Source organism: Oncorhynchus gorbuscha, unplaced genomic scaffold (genome assembly GCF_021184085.1).
Source record: "Oncorhynchus gorbuscha isolate QuinsamMale2020 ecotype Even-year unplaced genomic scaffold, OgorEven_v1.0 Un_scaffold_1431, whole genome shotgun sequence".
Classification (NCBI taxonomy): Eukaryota; Metazoa; Chordata; class Actinopteri; order Salmoniformes; family Salmonidae; genus Oncorhynchus; species Oncorhynchus gorbuscha.
In genome coordinates, this window is record NW_025746213.1 from 94119 (window position 1) to 121176 (window position 27058).

Consider the following 27058-nt stretch of genomic DNA (forward strand, 5'->3'; position numbering starts at 1 on the left):
CAATAGTGCATCTAAAACTTAGGGGGGGTGGGGTGAGAGGGATTACTTAACCTATCCTAGGTATTCCTTAAAGAGGTGGGGTTTCAGGTGTCTCCGGAAGGTGGTGATTGACTCCGCTGTCCTGGCGTCGTGAGGGAGTTTGTTCCACCATTGGGGGGCCAGGGCAGCGAACAGTTTTGACTGGGCTGAGCGGGAGCTGTACTTCCTCAGTGGTAGGGAGGCGAGCAGGCCAGAGGTGGATGAACGCAGTGCCCTTGTTTGGGTGTAGGGCCTGATCAGAGCCTGGAGGTACTGAGGTGCCGTTCCCCTCACAGCTCCGTAGGCAAGCACCATGGTCTTGTAGCGGATGCGAGCTTCAACTGGAAGCCAGTGGAGAGAACGGAGGAGCGGGGTGACGTGAGAGAACTTGGGAAGGTTGAACACCAGACGGGCTGCGGCGTTCTGGATGAGTTGAAGGGTTTAATGGCACAGGCAGGGAGCCCAGCCAACAGCGAGTTGCAGTAATCCAGACGGGAGATGACAAGTGCCTGGATTAGGACCTGCGCCGCTTCCTGTGTGAGGCAGGGTCGTACTCTGCGGATGTTGTAGAGCATGAACCTACAGGAACGGGCCACCGCCTTGATGTTAGTTGAGAACGACAGGGTGTTGTCCAGGATCACGCCAAGGTTCTTGGCGCTCTGGGAGGAGGACACAATGGAGTTGTCGACCGTGATGGCGAGATCATGGAACGGGCAGTCCTTCCCCGGGAGGAAGAGCAGCTCCCTCTTGCCGAGGTTCAGCTTGAGGTGGTGATCCGTCATCCACACTGATATGTCTGCCAGACATGCAGAGATGCGATTCGCCACCTGGTCATCAGAAGGGGGAAAGGAGAAGATTAATTGTGTGTCGTCTGCATAGCAATGATAAGAGAGACCATGTGAGGTTATGACAGAGCCAAGTGACTTGGTGTATAGCGAGAATAGGAGAGGGCCAAGAACAGAGCCCTGGGGGACACCAGTGGTGAGAGCGCGTGGTGAGGAGACAGATTCTCGCCACGCCACCTGGTAGGAGCGACCTGTCAGGTAGGACGCAATCAAGCGTGGGCCGCGCCGGAGATGCCCAACTCGGAGAGGGTGGAGAGGAGGATCTGATGGTTCACAGTATCGAAGGCAGCCGATATATCTAGAAGGATGAGAGCAGAGGAGAGAGAGTTAGCTTTAGCAGTGCGGAGCGCCTCCGTGATACAGAGGAGAGCAGTCTCAGTTGAATGACTAGTCTTGAAACCTGACTGATTTGGATCAAGAAGGTCATTCAGAGAGAGATAGCGGGAGAGCTGGCCAAGGACGGCACGTTCAAGAGTTTTGGAGAGAAAAGAAAGAAGGGATACTGGTCTGTAATTGTTGACATCGGAGGGATCGAGTGTAGGTTTTTTCAGAAGGGGTGCAACTCTCGCTCTCTTGAAGACGGAAGGGACGTAGCCAACGGTCAGGGATGAGTTGATGAGCGAGGTGAGGTAAGGGAGAAGGTCTCCGGAAATGGTCTGGAGAAGAGAGGAGGGGATAGGGTCAAGCGGGCAGGTTGTTGGGCGGCCGGCCGTCACAAGACGCGAGATTTCATCTGGAGAGAGAGGGGAGAAAGAGGTCAGAGCACAGGGTAGGGCAGTGTGAGCAGAACCAGCGGTGTCGTTTGACTTAGCAAACGAGGATCGGATGTCGTCGACCTTCTTTTCAAAATGGTTGACGAAGTCATCTGCAGAGAGGGAGGAGGGGGGAGGGGGCGGAGGATTCAGGAGGGAGGAGAAGGTGGCAAAGAGCTTCCTAGGGTTAGAGGCAGATGCTTGGAATTTAGCGTGGTAGAAAGTGGCTTTAGCAGCAGAGACAGAGGAGGAAAATGTAGAGAGGAGGGAGTGAAAGGATGCCAGGTCCGCAGGGAGGCGAGTTTTCCTCCATTTCCGCTCGGCTGCCCGGAGCCCTGTTCTGTGAGCTCGCAATGAGTCATCGAGCCACGGAGCGGGAGGGGAGGACCGAGCCGGCCTGGAGGATAGGGGACATAGAGAGTCAAGGGATGCAGAGAGGGAGGAGAGGAGGGTTGAGGAGGCAGAATCAGGAGATAGGTGGGAGAAGGTTTGAGCGGAGGGAAGAGATGATAGGATGGAAGAGGAGAGAGTAGCGGGGGAGAGAGAGCGAAGGTTGGGACGGCGCGATACCATCCGAGTAGGGGCAGTGTGGGAGGTGTTGGATGAGAGCGAGAGGGAAAAGGATACAAGGCAGTGGTCGGAGACTTGGAGGAGTTGCAGTGAGGTTAGTGGAAGAACAGCATCTAGTAAAGATGAGGTCGAGCGTATTGCCTGCCTTGTGAGTAGGGGGGAAGGTGAGAGGGTGAGGTCAAAAGAGGAGAGGAGTGGAAAGAAGGAGGCAGAGAGGAAAGAGTCAAAGGTAGACGTGGGGAGGTTAAAGTCGCCCAGAACTGTGAGAGGTGAGCCGTCCTCAGGAAAGGAGCTTATCAAGGCATCAAGCTCATTGATGAACTCTCCGAGGGAACCTGGAGGGCGATAAATGATAAGGATGTTAAGCTTGAAAGGGCTAGTAACTGTGACAGCATGGAATTCAAAGGAGGCGATAGACAGATGGGTAAGGGGAGAAAGAGAGAATGACCACTTGGGAGAGATGAGGATCCCGGTGCCACCACCCCGCTGACCAGACGCTCTCGGGGTGTGCGAGAACACGTGGGCGGACGAAGAGAGAGCAGTAGGAGTAGCAGTGTTGTCTGTGGTGATCCATGTTTCCGTCAGTGCCAAGAAGTCGAGGGACTGGAGGGAGGCATAGGCTGAGATGAACTCTGCCTTGTTGACCGCAGATTGGCAGTTCCAGAGGCTACCGGAGACCTGGAACTCCACGTGGGTCGTGCGCGCTGGGACCACCAGAGTAGGGTGGCCGCGGCCACGCGGTGAGGAGCGTTTGTATGGTCTGTGCAGAGAGGAGAGAACAGGGATAAACAGACACATAGTTGACAGGCTACAGAAGAGGCTACGCTAATGCAAAGGAGATTGGAATGACAAGTGGACTACACGTCTCGAATGTTCAGAAAGTTAAGCTACGTAGCAAGAATCTTATTGACTAAAATGATTAAAATGATACAGTACTGCTGAAGTAGGCCAGCTGGCAGTGGGTGCGTTGTTGACACTACACTAATCAAGTCGTTCCGTTGAGTGTAATAGTTTCTGCAGTGTTGCTATTCGGGGGCTAGCAGGCTAGCTAGCAGTGTTGTTTACATTACGTTGCGTTAAAAGAACGACAATAGATGGCTAGCGAACCTAGAAAATCGCTCTAGACTACACAATTATCTTTGATACAAAGACGGCTATGTAGCTAGCTAAGTAGCTAGCTACGATCAAACAAATCAAACCGTTGTACTGTAATGAAATGAAGTGAAAATGTGATACAAATGGGGGATTCAGTTCATTTGCATTGCAAAGAGGGAATTAATTGCAATTCATCTGATCACTCTTCATAACATTCTGGAGTATATGCAAATTGCCATCATACATACTGAGGCAGCAGACTTTGTGAAAATTGATATTGTGTCATTCTCAAACTTTTGGCCACGACTATACATACACACACACACACCTGATCTTGCTCTCTCACTCTCTCTTTCTTTTCTCTTCTCTCCCTCTCTCCCTATTGTCGAGAACAGTTTTATAATTTAATGTGTTTGTTTGTCTATCTTTTATATGTATTTGTCTACAAGTTTATATATGTTTTACAACCAGCAAGGGGAAGATATCAGAATAGGGGCATTGGGGAATAATAACATACAGTATTGTATGGAATACATTTGTACTGTAGTGAAGCCGTCTCTAGAGTAATGCAAGGTCTCTTTCATGACCATGTAAAACGTCAATTGCTATGGCAATGCTGGGGATGTGTTTTTCAGTTATGTTAAAGGTAATTATGATGCAACTATGAAGGGGATACGATATGGATTACAATTATCATCATGAATATTAAGGCTATACTGTCGTGGAATTATCAGAATTTGTTGGTAACATTTGTAAGATGTTTAATATTCATCTAATGTGTGTAAGTTACTTCTCATAAGAATGTATTTTGTTGTGCTATAGTGGTGGCCATTGGCAGTTATCTGTTCTATGTCAGGACTAAGTTGCATGGGCCACATGAGAGGGGAGAGGTCAAAGTGTCATCATGTGTAAACATATCTTTTACTCCCTACCTTTCCGAGTGGGGAAAGGAGGGTTTGCAGTGTGTGGAATCATTCTATTCTCCCTCTTTGTTGACCTGTAGGGTCACTCTCCTCTCCGTGAGTTTGTCCAGGAGTTTGTGTTTAGAGTGAGTTGTATATAAATGACAATTTGATATATGCCTGTTGATATGGAGGATTTGGTTTATGAAAGGAGACAAAGCTGAATGATGAGTTATGTCTATGCTGTTTGACTATGTGTGTCTTTGCTATTAAAGGAACTCAGTTGCATTGTAAGGGAACTCTGAGAAAATTCACTGGGGAGACACTGAATTTATCTGAGAGTCACAGGATTGTGATAAGAGCTCATAGAATTAAAGATGGACTTTTATAACTAACTCTGACGTGTGTGTGTGGTTTGCTCCCATGATTTGGTAAATAGAGGAAATTTCCACGACAATACGCACTACATGTTACACACATAGACACTCAACCATGCAAATTGGCAGAGTTATTATTTATTTGGACAACACACATTATAGTCTTACTCTTATACAGACATTGTACACACTCTCATTATATCACATCCAATATCATACACATCAACCTACTCAGATTTGTTACACACATAATATCTTGTCTCAATGTTCTACCATCTGTGGCATTGTCTCACAGGCAAACAGGCAAGGGAATAAAACCAATATTGCTAGAACCTATTTCTTGAATTGTAAATATCAGACATTTCAAAGCTCTAGTTTTGACCTTCATAATACCCTTGATGGCAGTAACTTTACAAGCACTCATTATGGCCAATTTAGACTGAGAATAGTATCTAGTTATGGTAAGGGGTGAAATAAGTATAGCCAGTTATAATTGGTTTAGCAGATTATATAAAAAGATGAGTCTTTACGTGGCTCAAAGAAAAGGAATATAACATATATTGTTTACAGGAAACTCACTCTACATGGTGAAATAATTTTATGTCATGGACAAAGGAACCCAAAGGGTGTGATGATATTAATGAACAAAAATGTTGATTTGAATGTGCAAATAGTCAGGAATGAATCGCAAGGAAGGTGGATCCTTTGAATAAGAAAGTGGACGAAAAAGAGATTTGGCTCATTAATCTAGATGGTCCAAATCAGGATGATCCACACTTCTTCAAAAACATTTATACCAATTTTTGGAACTTACAGGCAACAAATGATCTAATCATTATGGTAGGAGACTATAACACAGTATTAAGTACCTCAATGGACCTTAAAGGTAATCACTCTACAAACTATCATCACCGTGCTCTTAGGGAAATTACAAATATTATGGACACATTAGAAATAGTGGATATTTGGAAACTAAAAAAACCCAGACCTAGTCAGATATGCATGGAGGAGACTTAATCAAGCTAGTTGTCTTGACTACTTTCTTGTCTCTTTCTCTCTTGCATCAAAGGTTAAAACGTTTTAATAGGAGACAGAATGCGATGGGATCTTCAAATCAAATCAAATGTATTTATATAGCCCTTCGTACATCAGTTGATATCTCAAAGTGCTGTACAGAAACCCAGCCTAAAACCCCAAACAGCAAGCAATGCAGGTGTAGAAGCATGGTGGCTAGGAAAAACTCCCTAGAAAGGCCAAAACCTAGGAAGAAACCTAGAGAGGAACCAGGCAATGAGGGGTGGCCAGTCCTCTTCTGGCTGTGCCGGGTGGAGATTATAACAGAACATGGCCAAGATGTTCAAATGTTCATAAATGACCATCATGGTCAAATAATAATAATCACAGTACTTGTCGAGGGTGCAGCAAGTCAGCACCTCAGGAGTAAATGTCAATTGGCTTTTCATAGCCAATCATTTAGAGTATCTCTACCACTCCTGCTGTCTCTAGAGAGTTGAAAACAGCAGGTCTGGGACAGTTAGCACGTCCGGTGAACAGGTCAGGATTCCATAGCTGCAGGCAGAACAGTTGAAACTGGAGCAGCAGCACAGCCAGGTAGACTGGGGGACAGCAAGGAGTCATCATGCCAGGTAGTCCTGAGGCATGGTCCTGGGGCTCAGGTCCTCCGAGAGAGAGAAAGAAAGAGAGAAAGAGAGAATTAGAGAGAGCATACTTAAATTCACACAGGACACCAGATAAGACAGGAGAATTACTCCAGATATAATAAATTGACCCTAGCCCCCCGACACATAAACTACTGCAGCATAAATACTGGAGGCTGAGACAGGAGGTGTCAGGAGACACTGTGGCCCCATCCGATGATACCCCCGGACAGGGCCAAACAGGAAGGATAAATCCCACCCACTTTGCCAAAGCACAGGGGGGGCAACCCCCAGAATTAAAAGGGTTTTACCAGGTACTGTTCAACCTGATCAGACAGAGAGGTCGGCCGCGAGGGAGATAATATACAACAACTACTAGCAATAAAGGAACATCATGAAACACACAAGAGCTAGGAATAGTATTTATAGCAGATTTTGAAAGGGCATTTGATAAAGACTGGATTTGATTTATAAATGCCTGGATTTTTCAATTTCGGTAATTCTCTTATAAAATGGGTAGAAATAATATATAGCAACCCCAGGTGTAAAATAAACCTCTCTCTAAAAGCTTCACTCATTCAAAAGTTTTATTTGAACCCTAAACGGTTCTCAAGTAGATTACTAAGAAAAGCTCATCCATTGTTTAAAATTGTTCTTTTTGCCTTTGTGCAGATTGCCATGTCTCATTTTTGATTAATTGAAAATTATACTTTTTTCAAAGTAACTATTTTTCAAACAATCATTGCAGAGCTGGCTACAATTTCAATTTCATCCCCCTGAAAAGATAGAACAAATATTACGGCTGAACTCAAATGTGCTGGTTGATAAAATACCTGTACTTATGGGAAAGATGTTAGAAAAGGGTATTTTCTTCTTAAATGATATTGTAAATTGTAATGGTAGAGTTCTGACCTTAATGGAGTTATCAGAATTATACGGAAAGGTCTGCTCAATCCAAGAGTACAACCAATTGATTACAGCATCGCCCCAAAAACGAAGAAGGCGGGTGGCAGTGGGAGGAGGTCGGGAACTGGTCTATCTACCCAATATAAAGGATCAAAACTAGTGGAGGAATAAAAATAGCATAAATGGGAAAGTATACCAGTTTCATTTGAGGACCGGGATGTTTACAACCGTGCCATACAGATTGCGAAATAGTTGGGAAGAGATTTTTGATTCCATGGTACAGGGTGTATGAGTTGATATATAAAACACGAGATTTAAGACTTCATGCTTTTCAGCAAAAATTATTATATAGAATTCTTGCCACCAACGAAATGTTGAATATTTGTGGCATAAAATCATAGAAGCTCTGCAGATTTTGTTGTGAGGATACAGAATCAATAGACCATTCATTTTGGTATTGCCCTCAGTGTAACAGATTTCTTCTTCCTCCTCTGAGGAAGAGTAAGAGAGGTCGGACCAATGTGCAGCGTGGTAAGTGTCCATTTTAATATAGAAAACTGAACACTACAAAAATACAAAATAACAACGTGAATGCACAAACGAAAATCGAAACAGTCCCGTGTGGTACAGACACAGGAAACAATCATCCACAACTCAAAGGTGAAACCAGGCTACCTAAGTATGGTTCTCAATCAGGGACAACGATTGACAGCTGTCTCTGATTGAGAACCATACCAGACCAAACACAGAAATCCCAAATTATAGAAAAAAGAACATAGACAACCCACCAAACTCACGCCCTGATCATACTAAAACAAAGACATAACAAAAGAACTAAGGTCAGAACGTGACACTCAGGTAGCCTGTTTCTGGTCTCAGGTTCAGGAATGGCTTGAAAATGCATAGCATTGATCTAAAATTGACCCTAGAAATTGTACTGTTAGAAGGTCTGGAGAGACCGGGTGAGTCAATTTCTAATATACTAATACTCTTAGTAAAAGTATTTATCTTCAACTCGCAATCTGTGGATTCTATTCTATTTGATAGATTGAAATTGTACGTTAAACATCACAGGATAGTTGAAAGATATGTGTTGGGTAGAAACCCGAAGTGGGTGGCCAGCAGAGATGGAGACAAGTGGGAGTGGAATTGCTGTGTGAGAGATAGAATGATGGTCAAAGATAACAGCAAAAGAAGACAAGAGGGAGTGGAGTTGCTGTGTGAGAGATAGAATGATGGTCAAAGATAACAGCAAAAGAAGACAAGAGGGAGTGGAGTTGCTGTGTGAGAGATAGAATGCAGCGTCATTGCAAGGATATTGTATGTTTCGAGTATTCAACAATAACAAAAAATATATAAAAAATTTGAAATAAGGATAGCAGTAGCACAGCAGTTGATTGAAAGTATGTTTATGATGTGATGGTTATATTGGAGAAATGGTAAGCCAAGTCTTAGCAGAAAAGAGGAGAGGGAGAAGAAGCATTGGGAGACTGCCATCAAGCTGAAGAAATGTAGGCAAACCAGTGTTTTAACAACAATGTGTGGGCTTATTGTTCCTTGGCAAGAGACGTCACAGCAGCTGCTACACAATAGTTGATTCATGAAGAGGATGTGTCAGGGGGAAGTTCATATTAAAGCATCCTGGTAGAGTCATCATCCGTTTGGTGGGCCACCATGAGATGTATTGAGATCTCTACCTGGTAGTGGTACTGTAGGTGTCATCATCCGTTTGGTGGGCCACCATGAGATGGATTGAGATCTCTACCTGGTAGTGGTACTGTAGGTGTCATCATCCGTCTGGTGGGCCACCATAGAGATGTATTGAGATCTCTACCTGGTAGTGGTACTGTAGGTGTCATCATCCGTCTGGTGGGCCACCATAGAGATGTATTGATAATCTCTACCTGGTAGTGGTACTGTAGGTGTCATCATCCGTTTGGTGGGCCACCATAGAGATGGATTGAGATCTCTACCTGGTAGTGGTACTGTAGGTGTCATCATCCGTTTTTCCATTTCTCAGTTTTTCACAATTTCTGACATTTAACCCTAGCAAAAAATCCCTGTTTTAGGTCAGTTAGGATCACCTCTTTATTTTAAGAATGTGAAATGTCAGAATAATTGTAGAGAGAATGATTTATTTCAGCTTTTATTTCTTTCATCACATTCCCAGTGGGTCAGAAGTTAACACTCAATTAGTATTTGGTAGTATTGCCTTTAAATGGTTTAACTTGGGTCAAACGTTTCGGGTGACCTTCCACAAGCTTCCCACAATAAGTTGGGTGAATTTTGGCCCATTCCTCCTGACAGAGCTGGTCTAACTGAGTCAGGTTTGTAGGCCTCCTTGCTCACAAACACTTTTTCAGTTCTGCCCAAAACGTTTCTATAGAATTGAGGTCAGGGAAGTATGCTTGGGGCCATTGTCCATTTGGAAGACCCATTTGCAACCAAGCTTTAACTTCCTGACTGATGTCTTGAGATGTTGCTTCAATATATCTACATAATTCTCTTCCTCATGATGACATTTTTTTTTGTGTGAAGTGCACCAGTCCCTCCTGCTTCACGGTTGGGATGGTGTTCTTCAGCTTGCAAGCATCCCCCTTTTTCCTCCAAACATAACGATGGTAATTATGGCCAAACAATTCTATTTTTGTTTCATCAGACCAGAGGACATTTCTCCAAAAAGTACGATCTTCGTCCCCATGTGCAGAAGCAAACCGTAGTCTGGCTTTTTTTATGGCCGTTCTGGAGCAGTGTCTTCTTCCTTGCTGAGCAGATTTTCAGGTTGTCAATGTGAGTGGTTAAAGTCGTAGAGGTATACCAGTACAAAGGGAGGAGTGGGGAGAGTAGTAGAGGTATACCAGTACAAAGGGAGGAGTGGAGAGAGTCGTAGAGGTATACCAGTACAAAGGGAGGAGTGGGGAGAGTAGTAGAGGTATACCAGTACAAAGGGAGGAGTGGGGAGAGTAGTAGAGGTATACCAGTACAAAGGGAGGAGTGGGGAGAGTAGTAGAGGTATACCAGTACAAAGGGAGGAGTGGGGAGAGTCGTAGAGGTATACCAGTACAAAGGGAGGAGTGGGGAGAGTAGTAGAGGTATACCAGTACAAAGGGAGGAGTGGGGAGAGTAGTAGAGGTATACCAGTACAAAGGGAGGAGTGGGGAGAGTAGTAGAGGTATACCAGTACAAAGGGAGGAGTGGGGAGAGTAGTAGAGGTATACCAGTACAAAGGGAGGAGTGGGGAGAGTAGTAGAGGTATACCAGTACAAAGGGAGGAGTGGGGAGAGTAGTAGAGGTATACCAGTACAAAGGGAGGAGTGGGGAGAGTCGTAGAGGTATACCAGTACAAAGGGATCGGCCAAAAAGTGATATAAGTTTCAATAAGATTAGATTTGTATAATTTATAGCAAGTCACAGAAAATTGAGGTTGTGTTGGCAGCTGCAAAGAGGTATTTGGGTGTGCTCACCCCTCCCCCCCTTTAAAGATTTAGATGCACTATTGTAAAGTGACTGTTCCACTGGATGTCATAAGGTGAATGCACCAATTTGTAAGTCGCTCTGGATAAGAGCGTCTGCTAAATGACTTAAATGTAAATGTGTTACAGGGTGTGTTAAGTGGTGATGTCCCATACCTTTCAGGATGATGGCATGAGGTAGGAATACATTTAATGGAGTAGGGTGGTGTTAATTTTATTTATAATATTATAATAATTTATAATGTATAATTTTGAAATGAGTGAGTGTAGTGTTAGATGGTAGGGTATTTATTTAGTACATTTGTATTTTTCAAGCAAGGTAAAAGGGAGTTGTACTCCAGTCTAGTAGGTGGCGGTAATGCAACAAATTGGATGCCAACCGCCGTTAAACCTGATAGAAGAAGAATCAAACGATTTTTCTTTCCAAGTTCGCAGTCGTTTTGAAAGCTTAGAAAACCAGCATTATTAGGAGTGTTTTCACATAGTCATTATTGATGTCTTCACAGGTGGTGAGGATTCTATGCCACCTACGAAATGATTAGGAGCGTCAGGATTAGAAAATGCCTTCTACCCACTGTTCTAATATGCATCACTACCATCATTGTGTTTTATTCTGGACAGCAATCCTCCAATTCATTTGTGGATTTTCTAAGAAATGCCCTTCGGCCGCTGGACGGAATCTTCTCTCCACCGCCGGACGACGACCCATGGTTTCAGAAGCGCTTCATCAGATCTATCAAACCATTTCTGACGAGAGAGAACAAGAAACTATCCAATGATACCAGAACGTGGTGGCGGGTAGGCTAAATATATTTTTTGTTAATATATATATATATTTTTTTAAATATGTCTTAACTAATGTAACAGGCAGAGAGCTGGCCTCGACCTTATAGTCCGAAATCCAGCGCGCTATCGACTGTGCCCCAAAAGAATGGTCGAGCGGCAGAGTCGATATCCTTGCTTATCCACCCAGGGCCGTTACACTACTCCCTCCTTTCAAAGAGCGCGTCTTCGTGCTAGTTTGCGACTCAACGTCTTCTAGGAACGCGCTCACCGGCCAAGCACACGCACTGTCGTGGATGCAAGGTCCGATCACTTCTGACACCAGGGTAATGAAACTGGCAGGGAGCAGGCCTCGAACCCTCAACCTTCTAGCCCGAAGTCCAGTGCGTTATCGACTGTGCCTCAAAAAAGCATGCCCGAGCGGCAGAGTCTATATCCGCGTTTATAAACCCATGGTCGTTACAAAACAAAAAGCTATGACAAACATTGGATAAATAAAATCATTTCCAGCGCAAGTCCAACACGTTCTCATTCGGTAATAGGCCTATAATTAATGAAAGTTATAGCCTATACACTGACCCTAGCAACAAATAGGAAAAATACCACGATCCCACCAGAATGGCGTGTGGCGGGTAAATGATTGCTTATTCAACACCTTATTGCACTAACTTACCCCATCTCTAAAGAACAACCCCACTGAGCGCAGACATCATTTAAAACTTTTCCGTTTTGATTTACATTTGGGTTCAACTGTCAATTAACGTGAAATCAACAAAACATTATACCATGTCATTGGATTTAGATTAAACGTTGGGTGAAGACTCAATTCCCTCACATTGATTTTATGCAAGTCCAATCAATTTTCCAGTTTGATGCAAGGTCATAGACCTATGATGTGGAAACATTTATTCAACTAGTTTTTGCCCATGAGACTGATCATCTGTCACAGTAGCCTCCAATATAGATTGGCCCAGTGGTCACCAACCTTTTGAGACAATATCAGAGTCAAAATGAATGCCGAGATCTACCGCTCTGATTTTAATTAACATTATTTAAATTTAAGCCTATGCAACAATAACCTATTAAAAACAGTACTGTAGCAATGAGGTTTGTGCAGTAAACTATAGGCCATTGTCACCGCATCCTGGCTTTGCTTGAATTTACCTCCCAATGAATGCATTGTTGTTCGGGACATTTAAAAAAGAGATGATTTCATAATTTGAGGTGGATGATATGATCACACCGGTAATAGATCTATTGTTGTATTACTTGTGAGGCACAGCTGAGTGAGCATGCATTTTAAATGATTAGCTATTTATTTTACTGGACTGATGGTGCCTACATCTGATGGTCGGTCTCAGCGGAGAGAGAGAGCGCAGCAGACTGAGGGTCCGTCTCAACATCCATTTACATTTACATTTAAGTCATTTAGCAGACGCTCTTATCCAGAGCGACTTACAAATTGGTGCATTCACCTTATGACATCCCTCCGCTCTCCCTTTCTCGCACTGACACTGACCACAAAGAGACACAGTGTTACATCTGATGGTCTGTCTCAGCGGAGAGACTGAGGGTCAGTCTCAACATCCCTCTGCTCTCCCTTTCTCCCACTGACACTGACCACAAAGAGACACCGTGTTACATCTGATGGTCTGTCTCAGCGGAGAGAGAGAGCGCAGCAGACTGAGGGTCAGTCTCAACATCCCTCTGCTCTCCCTTTCCTCCACTGACACTGACCACAAAGAGACACCGTGTTACATCTGATGGTCTGTCTCAGCGGAGAGAGAGAAGACAGCAGACTGAGGGTCAGTCTCAACATCCCTCTGCTCTCCCTTTCCTCCACTGACACTGACCACAAAGAGACACCGTGTTACATCTGATGGTCTGTCTCAGCGTAGAGGTTATAGAGCAGCAGACTGAGGTCAGTCTCAACATCCCTCTGCTCTCCCTTTCCTCCACTGACACTGACCATAAAGAGACACCGTGTTACATCTGATGGTCTGTCTCAGCGGAGAGAGAGAGCTCAGCAGACTGAGGGTCAGTCTCAACATCCCTCTGCTCTCCCTTTCCTCCACTGACACTGACCACAAAGAGACACCGTGTTACATCTGATGGTCTGTCTCAGCGGAGAGAGAGAGAGCAGCAGACTGAGGGTCCGTCTCAACATCCCTCTGCTCTCCCTTTCCTCCACTGACACTGACCACAAAGAGACACCGTGTTTCAGCTGATGGTCTGTCTCAGCGGAGAGAGAGAGAGCAGCAGACTGAGGGTCGTCTCTCAACATCCCTCTGCTCTCCCTTTCCTCCACTGACACTGACCACAAAGAGACACCGTGTTTCAGCTGAGGGTCAGTCTCAGTGGAGAGAAAGAGAGCAGCAGACTGAGGGTCAGTCTCAGTGGAGAGAAAGAGCAGCAGACTGAGGGTCGGTCTCAGTGGAGAGAAAGAGCAGCAGACTGAGGGTCAGTCTCAGTGGAGAGAAAGAGCAGCAGACTGAGGGTCAGTCTCAGTGGAGAGAAAGAGCAGCAGACTGAGGATCAGTCTCAGTGGAGAGAAAGAGCAGCAGACTGAGGGTCAGTCTCAGTGGAGAGAAAGAGCAGCAGACTGAGGGTCAGTCTCAGTGGAGAGAAAGAGCAGCAGACTGAGGGTCGTCTCTCAACATCCCTCTGCTCTCCCTTTCCTCCACTGACACTGACCACAAAGAGACACCGTGTTTCAGCTGATGGTCTGTCTCAGCGGAGAGAGAGAGCAGCAGACTGAGGGTCGTCTCTCAACATCCCTCTGCTCTCCCTTTCTCCCACTGACACTGACCACAAAGAGACACCGTGTTTCAGCTGATGGTCTGTCTCAGCGGAGAGAGAGAGCAGCAGACTGAGGGTCGTCTCTCAACATCCCTCTGCTCTCCCTTTCCTCCACTGACACTGACCACAAAGAGACACCGTGTTTCAGCTGATGGTCTGTCTCAGCGGAGAGAGAGCGCAGCAGACTGAGGGTCAGTCTCAACATCCCTCTGCTCTCCCTTTCCTCCACTGACACTGACCACAAAGAGACACCGTGTTTCAGCTGATGGTCTGTCTCAGCGGAAGAGATTTAGCAGCAGACTAGGGTCGTCTCTCAACATCCCTCTGCTCTCCCTTTCCTCCACTGACACTGACCACAAAGAGACACCGTGTTTCATCTGATGGTCTGTCTCAGCGGAGAGAGAGAGCAGCAGACTGAGGGTCAGTCTCAGTGGAGAGAAAGAGCAGCAGACTGAGGGTCGTCTCTCAACATCCCTCTGCTCTCCCTTTCCTCCACTGACACTGACCACAAAGAGACACCGTGTTTCAGCTGATGGTCTGTCTCAGCGGAGAGAGAGCGCAGCAGACTGAGGGTCAGTCTCAACATCCCTCTGCTCTCCCTTTCCTCCACTGACACTGACCACAAAGAGACACCGTGTTTCATCTGATGGTCTGTCTCAGCAAGAGAGCAGCAGACTGAGGTCAGTCTCAGTGGAGAGAAAGAGCAGCAGACTGAGGGTGTCTCTCAACATCCCTCTGTCTCCCTTTCCTCCACTGACACTGACCACAAAGAGACACCGTGTTTCAGCTGAGGGTCAGTCTCAGTGGAGAGAAAGAGAAGCAGACTGAGGGTCAGTCTCAGTGGAGAGAAAGAGCAGCAGACTGAGGGTCAGTCTCAGTGGAGAGAAAGAGCAGCAGACTGAGGGTCGTCTCTCAACATCCCTCTGCTCTCCCTTTCCTCCACTGACACTGACCACAAAGAGACACCGTGTTTCAGCTGAGGGTCAGTCTCAGTGGAGAGAAAGAGCAGCAGACTGAGGGTCGTCTCTCAACATCCCTCTGCTCTCCCTTTCCTCCACTGACACTGACCACAAAGAGACACCGTGTTTCAGCTGATGGCCAAACTGGAGTCTCACCGCATTATTTCTGCCTCATGTACAAATTCATGTTGTTCCTCTTATGAACAGAGAAAGTGAAATATTCATTGATATTAAAGACCCAACTTGCTAAAAATACAACGCAAGCCTATAGATGCACTTCATACTCAATCATTACTGCTGCACTGCTTGATGTAGCGTTGGTTATAAGTGTTGAATACAAAGTGTTGACAGAGCTGAGTAAGAACTGAAACATGAACTCACTCATAAAACACCAGCTCTTTGCTGTATGCGTTGAGTGTCAATCTAGTCATGGTTTTGAAATATCATAGTATCAATTTTGCCGTAGCTTTCTTTTATGCCTGCTACGTTACTGCAGACTCGGTCATTTGAGCAATCTGATTCACCAGCATAGTGCACTGAATTTCCTCTCCAGGCCCACCGGGGAGGCAGAGTTTGTACCTTCAGCACATGACATGGTAACATTTCATTTGAACCATTTGTCATTCCAGGCAATACTATAGCGACAATGTAAATTGTGCCTATTCCATGTTAATTGGTTGTGAATCCTGATTGGCTAGTTAATTGAACACTTGTGATCCCTCTGACCTAATTATTGAATGAACTGGTGTGTCAGTGTTTAGAGATCCTTGTGGGTGTAAGGTAGCTGTTTAGACGGGCAGCCCACTTTATATATATATATATATATATATGTGTTGCACTAATTAGTCTTTTGACCAATCAGATTAGCTCAGAAAAAGACATGTTATTGGTCACACTACACAGTGGAACAAAGGTCAGAATTTGGTTGCCTGTGTGACTGCAGCTGGTGAACCACAGTTTTAGCTGTCAGTTTTGCTTGTTTTGCCCTTTTTATAATAAAAATAAATATCCACTCTTCTGTTTTTAAGCTTCTTTAAGTGATGTAGCAAGACCAGCTCTTTCACACGCTGCAATACATGGGTTGTCACTGACAACGCTTATATTGTAATCAACAATAACCTGTTTTTCTGGACAGAGACCATGTACAATCCAAACATAAGTCTCAGAATACTCAGAAATGATGCATTGCAGCAGATTTAACAGCTCAGTTCCCTCTGCAGTCTCTGGGCAGGTGAACATGAAATCATTATATACAAATCACACAATATACATCATCAGATCTGTCTGGTTTGGGCTGACGTTCTGATTGTCATCTGAGTTGTGCTGCTTGTCCATTGTGTATTTATTGGTGTTTCATGTGTTGGCGCAATCAAATGAAGTACCATCTTATCACCAGGAAATCCAGAATGACAATAGCACAGCCAAATTCAGCGAGGTGGTGGAGAAGTTGTTCCAGGTCATCCCTGATGCTGACCTACACATGGACGCGGGCCGTGAGCGCCATGGAAGCTGTGCTGTGGTGGGGAACTCTGGGAAACTCAAGGGTTCCTACTACGGAGCCCTCATAGACTCCAGTGATGTCGTCATAAGGTAGGCCAACAGAGGGTGTTGACCGAGGGCGCACTTGTCACAAAGCCTGTTTGGGCACGCAAGCTCCGTACAGGGCATACCAGGGTCAGGGTGGCGAACTTGAAGATGTCACAACTTGGGGGGCGGTGGGTTCAGAACAACAAAGACAAACTGTAAACAAAAAAAATCTAATTATACCACTGCCAAGTGGGAGGGCAAAGAGACAGGCGCTCAGGCGCAGGTAGAACCCTGTCTGTGCACGTCTGCCATCCAGGTCAGTAGGAGGGATCAGCCAATTTAATTGAGAGTTATGTCCCAGTTATCCCCACCAGCTCAGTGTTCACTTCCCATCATTGGTTTGAAAATAAATGACTAAATTCAGAGCATTCAGAAAGTATTCAGACCTCTTCCCTTTGTCCACATGTTGTTACGTTACAGATTTATTCTAAAATTGATTAAATAAAAAAGCATCCTCAATCTACACACAATACCCCATAATGACAGTGGAAACAGTTTTTTTTTTTTTTTTTTTTTTTTTTTTTTGCAAATTCATATCAAATTTCCATAAGGATTCAGACCCTATGCTATGAAACTCAAATGGAGCTGCATCCTGTTTCCAGTGATTTTATGTTTTATTTTTATGTATTTAACCAGGTAGGCAAGTTCTCATTTACAACTGCAACCTGGCCAAGATGAAGCAAAGCAGTGCGACACAAACAACAACACAGGGTTACACGTGGAATACACAAACATACAATAGAAACAAAGTCTACAGTGTGTGCAAATGAGTTAAGGCAATAAATAGGCCATAGTGGCAAAATACTTACAATATAGCAATTAAACACTGGAGTGATAGATGTGCAGAAGACGAGTGTGCAAGTAGAGATGCTGGGGTGCAAAGGAGCAAAAAAATAAATGCAGTATGGGGGTGAGGTAGTTCTATGGGCTATGTGCAGTGATCTGTGAGTTGCTCTGACAGCTGGTGCTTAAAGTTAGTGAGGGAGATATGAGGCTCCAGTGATCATTTAATTTTTATTTATTTATTTGCTTTGGGGGTGACCAGTGAAATATACATGCTGGAGCGCGTGCTACGGGTCGGTGCTGCTATGGTGACCAGAACCGTGACCTCCATTATTCTTAAATGGAAGAAGTTTGGAACCACCAAGACTGTTCCTAGAGCTGGCTGCCCGGCCAAACTGAGGAATCTGGGGAGAAGGGTCTTCGTCAGGGACGTGACCAAGAACCTGATGTTAACTGACAGAGCTCCAGAGTTCCTCTGGGGAGAAGGGAGAACCTTCCAGAAGGACAATGATCTCTATCTCTGCAGAACCCCACCAATCAGACCTTTATGGTAGTGGCCAGACGGAAGCCACTCCTCAGTGAAAGGCACATGACACCCTGCTTGGGAGTTTGCCAAAAGGCACCTAAAGGACTCTGACCATGAGACACAAGATTCTCTGATTTGATTAAACTCTTTGTCCTGAATACCAAACCTCACGCCTGGAGGAAACCTGGCACCATCCCACGGTAAAGCGTGGTGGAAGTATGCTGTGGAGATGTTATTCAGTGGCAGGGACTGGGACACTAGTCGGGACTGAGGGAAAGATGAACAGAGCAAAGTACAGAGATCCTTGATGAAAACCTGCTCCAGAGCACTTAGGACCTCAGACTGGGGTGACTGTTCACCTTCCAACAGGACAACGACCCTAAGCACACAGCCAAGACAACGCAGGAGTGGCTTCGGTACAAGTCATTGAGTGGCACAGCCAGAGCCCGGACTTGAACCTCATCAAACATGTCTGGAGAAACCTGAAAATTAGCTGTGCAGCGACACTCCCCACCCAACCTGACAGAGGTTGAAAGGATCTGCAGCGACAAATGGGAGTAAATCCCCAAATACAGGTGTACCAAATTGTAGTTATACCCATAAAACTGGCTGTAATCTCTGCCAAAGGTGCTTCAACAAAGTACTGAGTGTCTAGTCCAAATACTTATGGAATTGTTATTTTTTTAAATATAAATTTGCAACAATTTAAACCTGCTTTTGCTTTGTCATTATGGGGAATTGTGTGTAGATTTGAGGGGGGTCGGGTGCGATGATTTAATCAATTTTAGAATAAGGCTGTAATGTAACAAAATGTGGAAATAGTCAAGGGGTCTGAATACTTTCTGCAGGCACTGTAAGATGTGGTGGAACTCCCACTAGCTAGCCCATGCCTCCACCAATCCAGCGCTTTTAGATTTGTGGGAAGTAGTGAAGGAAGTCACGCTCCAGTAGAAAAGAACAAACCTTCCATAGCTGCACGTGACAGTAAATAACCGACCTTGGCTTTATGCCTGTACAGACGGCACACTCCAGATAGCAGCAGGCACCATTCCAGTTTGTTTACTGACTGCCAATTAACTCATAGAAGCTGAGAATAAGAAATCGACTACTTTAAAGAAAGATGGTGCTACTTTGAATGGTGCCGTCGCTGTGTTTTGAATGGTGCCGTCGCTGTGTTTTGAATGGTGCCGTCGCTGTGTTTTGAAGACCCGTTCCGTCGCTGTGTTTTGAATGCTACCCGTTCCCCTGTGTTTTGAATGCTACCCGTTGCTGTGTTTTGAATGGCGCTACCCGTTGCTGTGTTTTGAATGGCGCTACCCGTGCCGTCGCTGTGTTTTGAATGGCGCTACCCGTGCCGTCGCTGTGTTTTGAATGGCGCTACCCGTGCCGTCGCTGTGTTTTGAAACCCGTTGGCTGTGTTTTGAATGGCGCTACCTGTGTTTTGAATGGCGCTACCCGTGCCGTCATTGCTAAAAATTCCCTTAACAATTGTATGGATTCCTGCAATTTACTGTGCTATCTAGAATGAACAAGGCTCCTACCTCTGGCTATGAGGAGGATGTTGGGAAACGGACCACATATCACGTCATGTACCCAGAGAGTGCAATAGATCTGGACAAAGCCACTAGGTTCCTGTTGATCCCTTTCAAGACTCTGGACCTTCAGTGGCTACCAGGCGCCATGACCACTGGGTCTCACATCACTTTGTGAGTAACAACTTATCATGGACTCTTCTGATTTAGTTTAGTGTTAATCAACACCGGTCCTACAGTCCCTGGACAAGAACACCTGATTCAACTCATTGAGGGCTTGATGATTAGTTGACAAGTTGAATCTGGTGTGTTTGTCCAGGGCTACTGGAGTTCGGGAAACCCTCCTACAACATGCATTTTCCCAAGGTAACATAGCTAGCACCTCCTAGATGAAATTAAGTCTTATTTTATTCAACAGGTCATATTTACCACTTAGACAGAAGATAAAGGCCAACAAAGATTTGGTGAGTCACCTTTTTAATGTATTGTGGTTGTTATTCATCTACAGTCAATATATCTAATGCATGATCCTTTATATTGTCTCTTAGACAGTAGGTCTGCTTGTCGTTGAGGATGTGTCTAATGGGCAGAGCCATGTTTAGATACATTTTAAAACAAACAACTAAATATGTGGTTTCCTAACAAAGGAGGCAGTGATGTCAAATGTATTTTTATTTTATCTTGTAATTTAGCAGACACTCTTTTCCAGAGCAACTGTCATCTCTGACACTCATCTCTGACACTCATCTCTGACACTCTCATCTCTGACACTCTCATCTCTGACACTCTCATCTCTGACACTCTCATCTCTGACACTATCAATCTAACAAAGTGACTTCTCAAATTTGATGCATCACAATATAAATTATTCTTTTTCTATTTAAATCGGGTTGATAGACATGTAATGTGCAGTATATTCCATGCAGGTATTGGTTCTGAATCCTGTGTTTATGAAATATGTTCATGAAACCTGGCTTGACTATCAGGGCAAATACCCCTCTACTGGATTCATGGCTTTGATATTATCCCTACACATCTGTGACAAGGTAAGACCTATAGAGATCTACAGATACAACAACACCACCTCATGGCACAACGCAGAAGAGACTCACACAAACGCACAGTAGTGAATTTTTATATTGTACATTTGTAATATTAGTGTTTTGTGTTGAATTATATTTTATTTATGATGTAGGCTTTTGCGACATGATTGTTTGGACCCCAGGAAGAGTAGCTCATGCCCTGACAGGAACTAATGTGGATCCTATTAAATATTAAATATCAACATGTTCTGATAGGAATGTGGATAGGCATGTACTTCCTCAGCAAGACACACTGTATACTAGGGAAAGGGGAATACCCAGTCAGTTGTCCAACTGAAATGTGTCTTTCGCTTTTATCCCAACCCCTCTGAATCAGAGAGAGGTGTGGGGGGGCTGCCTTAATCGTCCTCCACGTCTTCGGCGCCCGGGGAATAGTGAGTTAACTGCCTTGTTCAGAGGCAGAATGACAGATTTCTACCTTGTCAGCTCAGGGATTTGATCCAGCAACCTTCGGTTACTGGCCCAATGCTCCGGTTACTGGCCCAATGCTCCGGTTACTGGCCCAATGCACTGGGCTACCTGCCGCCCCACTACACCCATTACACAGTGTATTGTGATGCACACTGTGTACTACACATGATTGCAGTGCAGGAAACCAACCCTGACACCTAATGGATTGGCATAGTTTTGACAATCTATGGTATCGTCACATATTACTGGCCCAAATCATGTAGGCTGCATACACAATATATCCCATTGCCATAAATAAAACCTTTTGGTTAACATTCTGAAACTCTCTAAACATGTATTTCCTTTGCAGGTGAATGTGTATGGATTTGGGAAAGACAAAGATGGGAACTGGCACCACTACTGGGAAACCTTAGTCGATAAAAATCTCCAAACTGGAATACACGATGGAAACTACGAGTACAACGTCACCATGAGGCTCTCGGAAATACACAAACTACAGCTATTTTAAGGGATTTAGTTCATTTCTCTTACAGCTGTATAGACCCTATAAAGAGCTTTTTATTAAAGTGGATTAATCAAATAGGTGATAGCCTATTGTTTACATTGCACAGCGTTTACATACTCAAATACCTTCTCCTTTTATCTGCACTACCGGTTTTGGACTTGAACAATTTGGGGCCAAACTTATGAACTTTGGCTTAGACCATGGTTTAACCATTGGTCTAAAATGGCTAGCTGCTAGCTTTTCTCATAGGCCAACCTGGTGAAATTAGCCACGATGCTGAGGACGGCCAGCAGATAATTGTATCCAGTAACAAATTCCGTCTCGGCCAGTTTAAAATTGGCATGACCCAATGCTTTTTGTTTCACTAATGCATCCTTAACAGAAGTCCACCGGCACGTTCTGATACTCAAATTAACTGCATCACATGCAAAAATCTGTATGGACCTCAGTTTTAGATCCCTAGTTCCTGACAATATTCACCACCTGTGATGTAAGTATGAATCTCACGTGTTATCATTTTTCTGTTTCAACATGTGAATTTACATTCATTGTGGTATTGTTAAGGAAACTACAGCCATCACCTTAAAAATGAAGCCTAAGAATGAATTCCATAAAGCGCTAGGCCTACGACTTCAGCCTTCACCTACACTGCTACTAGGGCATAATAATATCTCGGCATATGAGGCTGCATGGATGTGTACAGTAGCCTACATGTACGTTAGGGCTACAATGTTTTTTGAGCTTGGAGTCACTCCGACTGAAAGGCTATAGGCCAACAAATCTTACAAATATTAGTCACTACAAGGAATATAGGTGAAATGACATAATGTGTGCACTTGATTGTATAAGGTTTTTATATGCATTTTGATCATTGGCTACTATGTCACATTTGCTCGATTTCCCTCGAGGACCAGCAGTGGAGGGTTTGCTCATTAAAAATATTGCCCCAAATGGGATTCAAACTCACAGCCACTATTTTTTTTTAACCTTTATTTAACTAGGCAAGTCAGTTAAGAAGCTATTCTTATTTTCAATGACGGTCTAGGAACAGTGGGTTAACTGCCTTGTTCAGGGGAACAGTGGGTTAACTGCCTTGTTCAGGGGAACAGTGGGTTAACTGCCTTGTTCAGGGGAACAGTGGGTTAACTGCCTTGTTCAGGGGAACAGTGGGTTAACTGCCTTGTTCAGGGGAACAGTGGGTTAACTGCCTTGTTCAGGGGAACAGTGGGTTAACTGCCTTGTTCACTGCCTTGGGAACAGTGGGTTAACTGCCTTGTTCAGGGAACAGTGGGTTAACTGCCTTGTTCAGGGAACAGTGGGTTAACTGCCTTGTTCAGGGGAACAGTGGGTTAACTGCCTTGTTCAGGGGAACAGTGGGTTAACTGCCTTGTTCAGGGGAACAGTGGGTTAACTGCCTTGTTCAGGGGAACAGTGGGTTAACTGCCTTGTTCAGGGGAACAGTGGGTTAACTGCCTTGCTCAGGGGCAGATTTAAAATGTTTGCAGGAGAATATAAAGGCAGTTTACATGGGCAATAACCAATCACTACTTTCAAAGGACGACATTACTCGTCCATCTAGTTATCAGTTATCCATCTAGTTATTCACCCACACATGTCAAAATCAAACCACAGTGCTGATGTTTCTTTACTCTGAGGTCCAACCATGCTAATGCAGTGTGTTTCTTTACTCTGAGGTCCAACCATGCTAATGCAGTGTGTTTCTTTACTCTGAGGTCCAACCATGCTAATGCAGTGGAGTTGCCAATTCATGTTCAACTGAGCTACGCAGGGGGCGTGGTAAGCGAGGGTCTCGATAGACTTTAATAGGAGTATGGTGGCGGGCGGCAAGTGGTGCGATTTGTGGTGTCCGCTCCTGTGAGCGGCGCCGCTGGCTTAGAGTTTGAGCTGTCACAAGATGAAATGAGTTGAAGTCTTGAGAGGCCGACGTGCACAGTTGACCTATGAGCAGAGTACATCTTGTCCCACTAAGTTTTTAAAAAAATGACAACATTCCAGCTGACAAACACCGTGACTGCTGGTAGACACTTTCTTTTCTTATTTTTTTTTCTTCTGCGGTTCAATTGTCGTCTACAGTGTATAAGTGCCTTTTATTGCGGAGTGATCCTTCATGTCGAAGCCACTCGGCGGAGGACTGGTGAACTCTGATTTGCGGAGTGCGGGCACAGGTCACGTCAACATGGATATCTAATAGGTACGCATTCTCAGGAATTTAAATTACGACGGGTGTTTTCACATGTTTTTATGTGAAATGTTTATTAGGCTAGACTTCTGATATGTTGAAATATATTAAGCATTGGCCATTATAACTATGGAGAAATATTGTTTGTGAAGGGAAGTATTCATTTTAAAGATGCACTCTCAAACGATTGTATAATATCAGACAGTTTTGAAAGTGGTGCTCATGAGCCAAAAATGGTCCCATTTTTGTTTGTGTGTGTGTACTAAGTTATTTTATTTTTGACCACATGTGTGTGATCATACAATCAAATCCATGCAAAATGTTACGAGTTTGTTGTGCTTAAGATCCCGGACTGCATCTTTAATTTATGAAATTGTGATTTGAGGTGCATTTTGGATTATTCCGATGTTGGTGACTGTGTTTTAATATCAATCGTAATCTCCATAATTTTCTAAATGTGTTAAATGAAATCTCTGGTAGACATAAAATGCATTACATCCAATGTTTGTCTGCTACAGTGCCAGTTACATATGGGTGCATGCGTGCGCACACCCATACCTGAGTCAGTTACATATGGGTGCATGCGTGCGCACACCCATACCTGAGTCAGTTACATATGGGTGCTTGCGTGCGCACACCCATACCTGAGTCAGTTACATATGGGTGCTTGTGTGCGCACACCCATACCTGAGTCAGTTACATATGGGTGCTTGCGTGCGCACACCCATACCTGAGTCAGTTACATATGGGTGCTTGCGTGCGCACACCCATACCTGAGTCAGTTACATATGGGTGCTTGCGTGCGCACACCCATACCTGAGTCAGTTACATATGGGTGCTTGCGTGCGCACACCCATACCTGAGTCAGTTACATATGGGTGCTTGCGTGCGCACACCCATACCTGATTCTCCCCTTTAATCTTCATTCTGCAACTTGACTCAGTCAGTGTTTACTGTGTTTGTTTGATTATTTATGGATACAAAATAAACTGAAATATCACATTTACATAATAATTCAGACCCTTTACTCAGTACTTTGTTGATGGACCTTTGGCAGAGATTACAGCCTCGAGTCTTCTGGGGTATGACGCTACAAGCTTGGCGCACTTATATTTGGGGAGTTTTCTCTCAAGCTCTGTCAGGTTGGATGGGGAGTGTTGCTGCACAGCTATTTTCAGGTCTTTCCATAGATGTTAGATCGGGTTCAAATCCGGTATCTGGCTGGGCCACTCAAGGACATTCAGAGACTTGTCCCGAAGCCACACCTGTGTTGTCTTGGCTGTGTGCTAATTAAATAAATACAAATGAAAAACTTTGGGTCGTTGTCCTGTTGGAAGGGGAACCTTTACCCCAGTTTGAGGTCCTGGGTGCTCTGGAGCAGGATTTCATCAAGGATCTATCTGTACTTTGCTCCGTTTGTCTTTCCCTCTCCTGACTAGTCTCTCAGTCCCTGCCGCTGAGAAACATCATCCATAGCATGATGCTTTCACCACCATACCTCATTGTAGGGATGGTACCATGATTCCTCCAGACATAATGCTTGGTATTCAGGCTAAAGTGTTTAATCCTCTTGGTTTCATCAGATAATCTTGTTTCTCATGGTCAGAGTCCTTTAGGTGTATTTTGGCAAACTCCAAGCGGGCTGTTGTGCATTTTCACTGAGGAGTGGCTTCCGTCTGTCAACTCTGCCCTAAAGGTCTGATTGGTGGAGTGATACAGAGATAGTTGTACTTCTGGAAGGTTCACACATCTTCAGAGGAACTCTGGAGCTCTGTCAGTGACCATTGGGGTCTTGTTCACCTCCCTGACCAAGGCCCGTCTCCCACAATTCCTCAGTTTGGCTGTGCAGCCAGCTCTAGAAGTCTTGGTTCCAAACTTCTTCCATTTAAGAATGATGGAGGCCACTGTGTTCTTGGGTACCTTAAATTCTGCTGAAAAGAATGTTGGCACCCTTCCCCAGATCTGTGCCTTGGCACAATCCTGTCTGAGCTCTACAGAGAATTCCTTTGACCTCATGGCTTGATTTATTTCAACTTATTCCCCCCCCCCCCCCCCTGACATGCACTGTCAACTGAGACCTTTTCATATAGATAGGTGTGTGCCTTTCCAAATCATGTCGAATCAATTGAATATACCACAGTTGGACTCCCAAGTTATTGATCATCCTTGATGTTTCTATGGAAACAGGATGCACCTGAGCTAAATTGAGCATAGCAAAGGGTGTGAATACTTGTAGGGTGTGAATACTTGTATTTCTGTTTTTATTTTTATGTTTGCAAAAAATGGGTTTATTTCATCCATTTTAGAATAAGTGCAACAAAATATGGAAAAAGCCAAGGGGTCTGAATGCTCTGCATATATTAGTTTATTTAGAGACAAACTAAGATGCCTACACAACACACCCCGAAACAATGTATGTTGTAGGAACATGCACAATTTATGGGAGACAATTTCATTCAAAGTTCATTAACGGGGTATCTAAGAACATGGATAATCAGTTATTAGTGCCATCTGCTTCCCCGTGCAGGATTGGACCTCCAAACTAGGTCCTAGTCAGAGCCCTTGCCCAAAGATGGAAGCTGCCTATTTGTGAAAGCGACAATTCCAGTCCTGCTTCCAATGTGTAAGAAGAACTATTTTGGCAGGTGTAAGGGCCAGCTAGTGAGAGGAGGCTGGACTCTGCCCAACATTCTACATTTAGTCAGTGTTTTGAGAGAACATGTTAATAAAGAATTCCTGAACACTGTGAATTCTCAGAGATGGATGCTGAGACTCACCCTGCACCTCACTGAGTGGAGTTTTTCATGGTGTACTAGTCATTGACTTCCACGACTGAGCCTTATCTACATAAATTATCTGCTAAATGTAACACGTTTACATGCTAAATGTAACACGTTTACATGCTAAATGTAACACGTTTACATGCTAAATGTAACACGTTTACATGCTAAATGTAACATGTTTACATGCTAAATGTAACATGTTTACATGCTAAATGTAACACGTTTACATGCTAAATGTAACACGTTTACATGCTAAATGTAACACGTTTACATGCTAAATGTAACACGTTTACATGCTAAATACAACACGTTTACATGCTAAATACAACACGTTTACATGCTAAATACAACACGTTTACATGCTAAATACAACACGTTTACATGCTAAATACAACGCGTTTACATGCTAAATACAACGCGTTTACATGCTAAATACAACGCGTTCACATGCTAAATACAACGCGTTCACATGCTAAATACAACGCGTTCAC

At 44.3% G+C, this 27058-nt stretch overlaps 1 protein-coding gene and 1 long non-coding RNA gene across 2 annotated transcripts; both read left to right on the forward strand.

Moving 5' to 3' along the window:
- The first annotated feature begins 11005 nt into the window (after positions 1-11005).
- LOC124022803 (CMP-N-acetylneuraminate-beta-galactosamide-alpha-2,3-sialyltransferase 1-like) lies at positions 11006-22673 on the forward strand. The gene is made up of 6 exons (XM_046337487.1): positions 11006-11394; positions 16534-16727; positions 19557-19739; positions 19984-20029; positions 20492-20611; positions 21429-22673. Exons 1-6 carry the CDS (start codon positions 11131-11133, stop codon positions 21585-21587), a joined length of 966 nt encoding a protein of 321 aa, XP_046193443.1. The 5' UTR covers positions 11006-11130; the 3' UTR covers positions 21588-22673.
- A 272-nt stretch (positions 22674-22945) lies between these two features.
- LOC124022804 lies at positions 22946-24790 on the forward strand. Its single transcript, XR_006836630.1, has 2 exons — positions 22946-23239; positions 23279-24790. It is a non-coding gene; the product is annotated as an uncharacterized LOC124022804 (long non-coding RNA).
- Positions 24791-27058: the final 2268 nt, after the last annotated feature.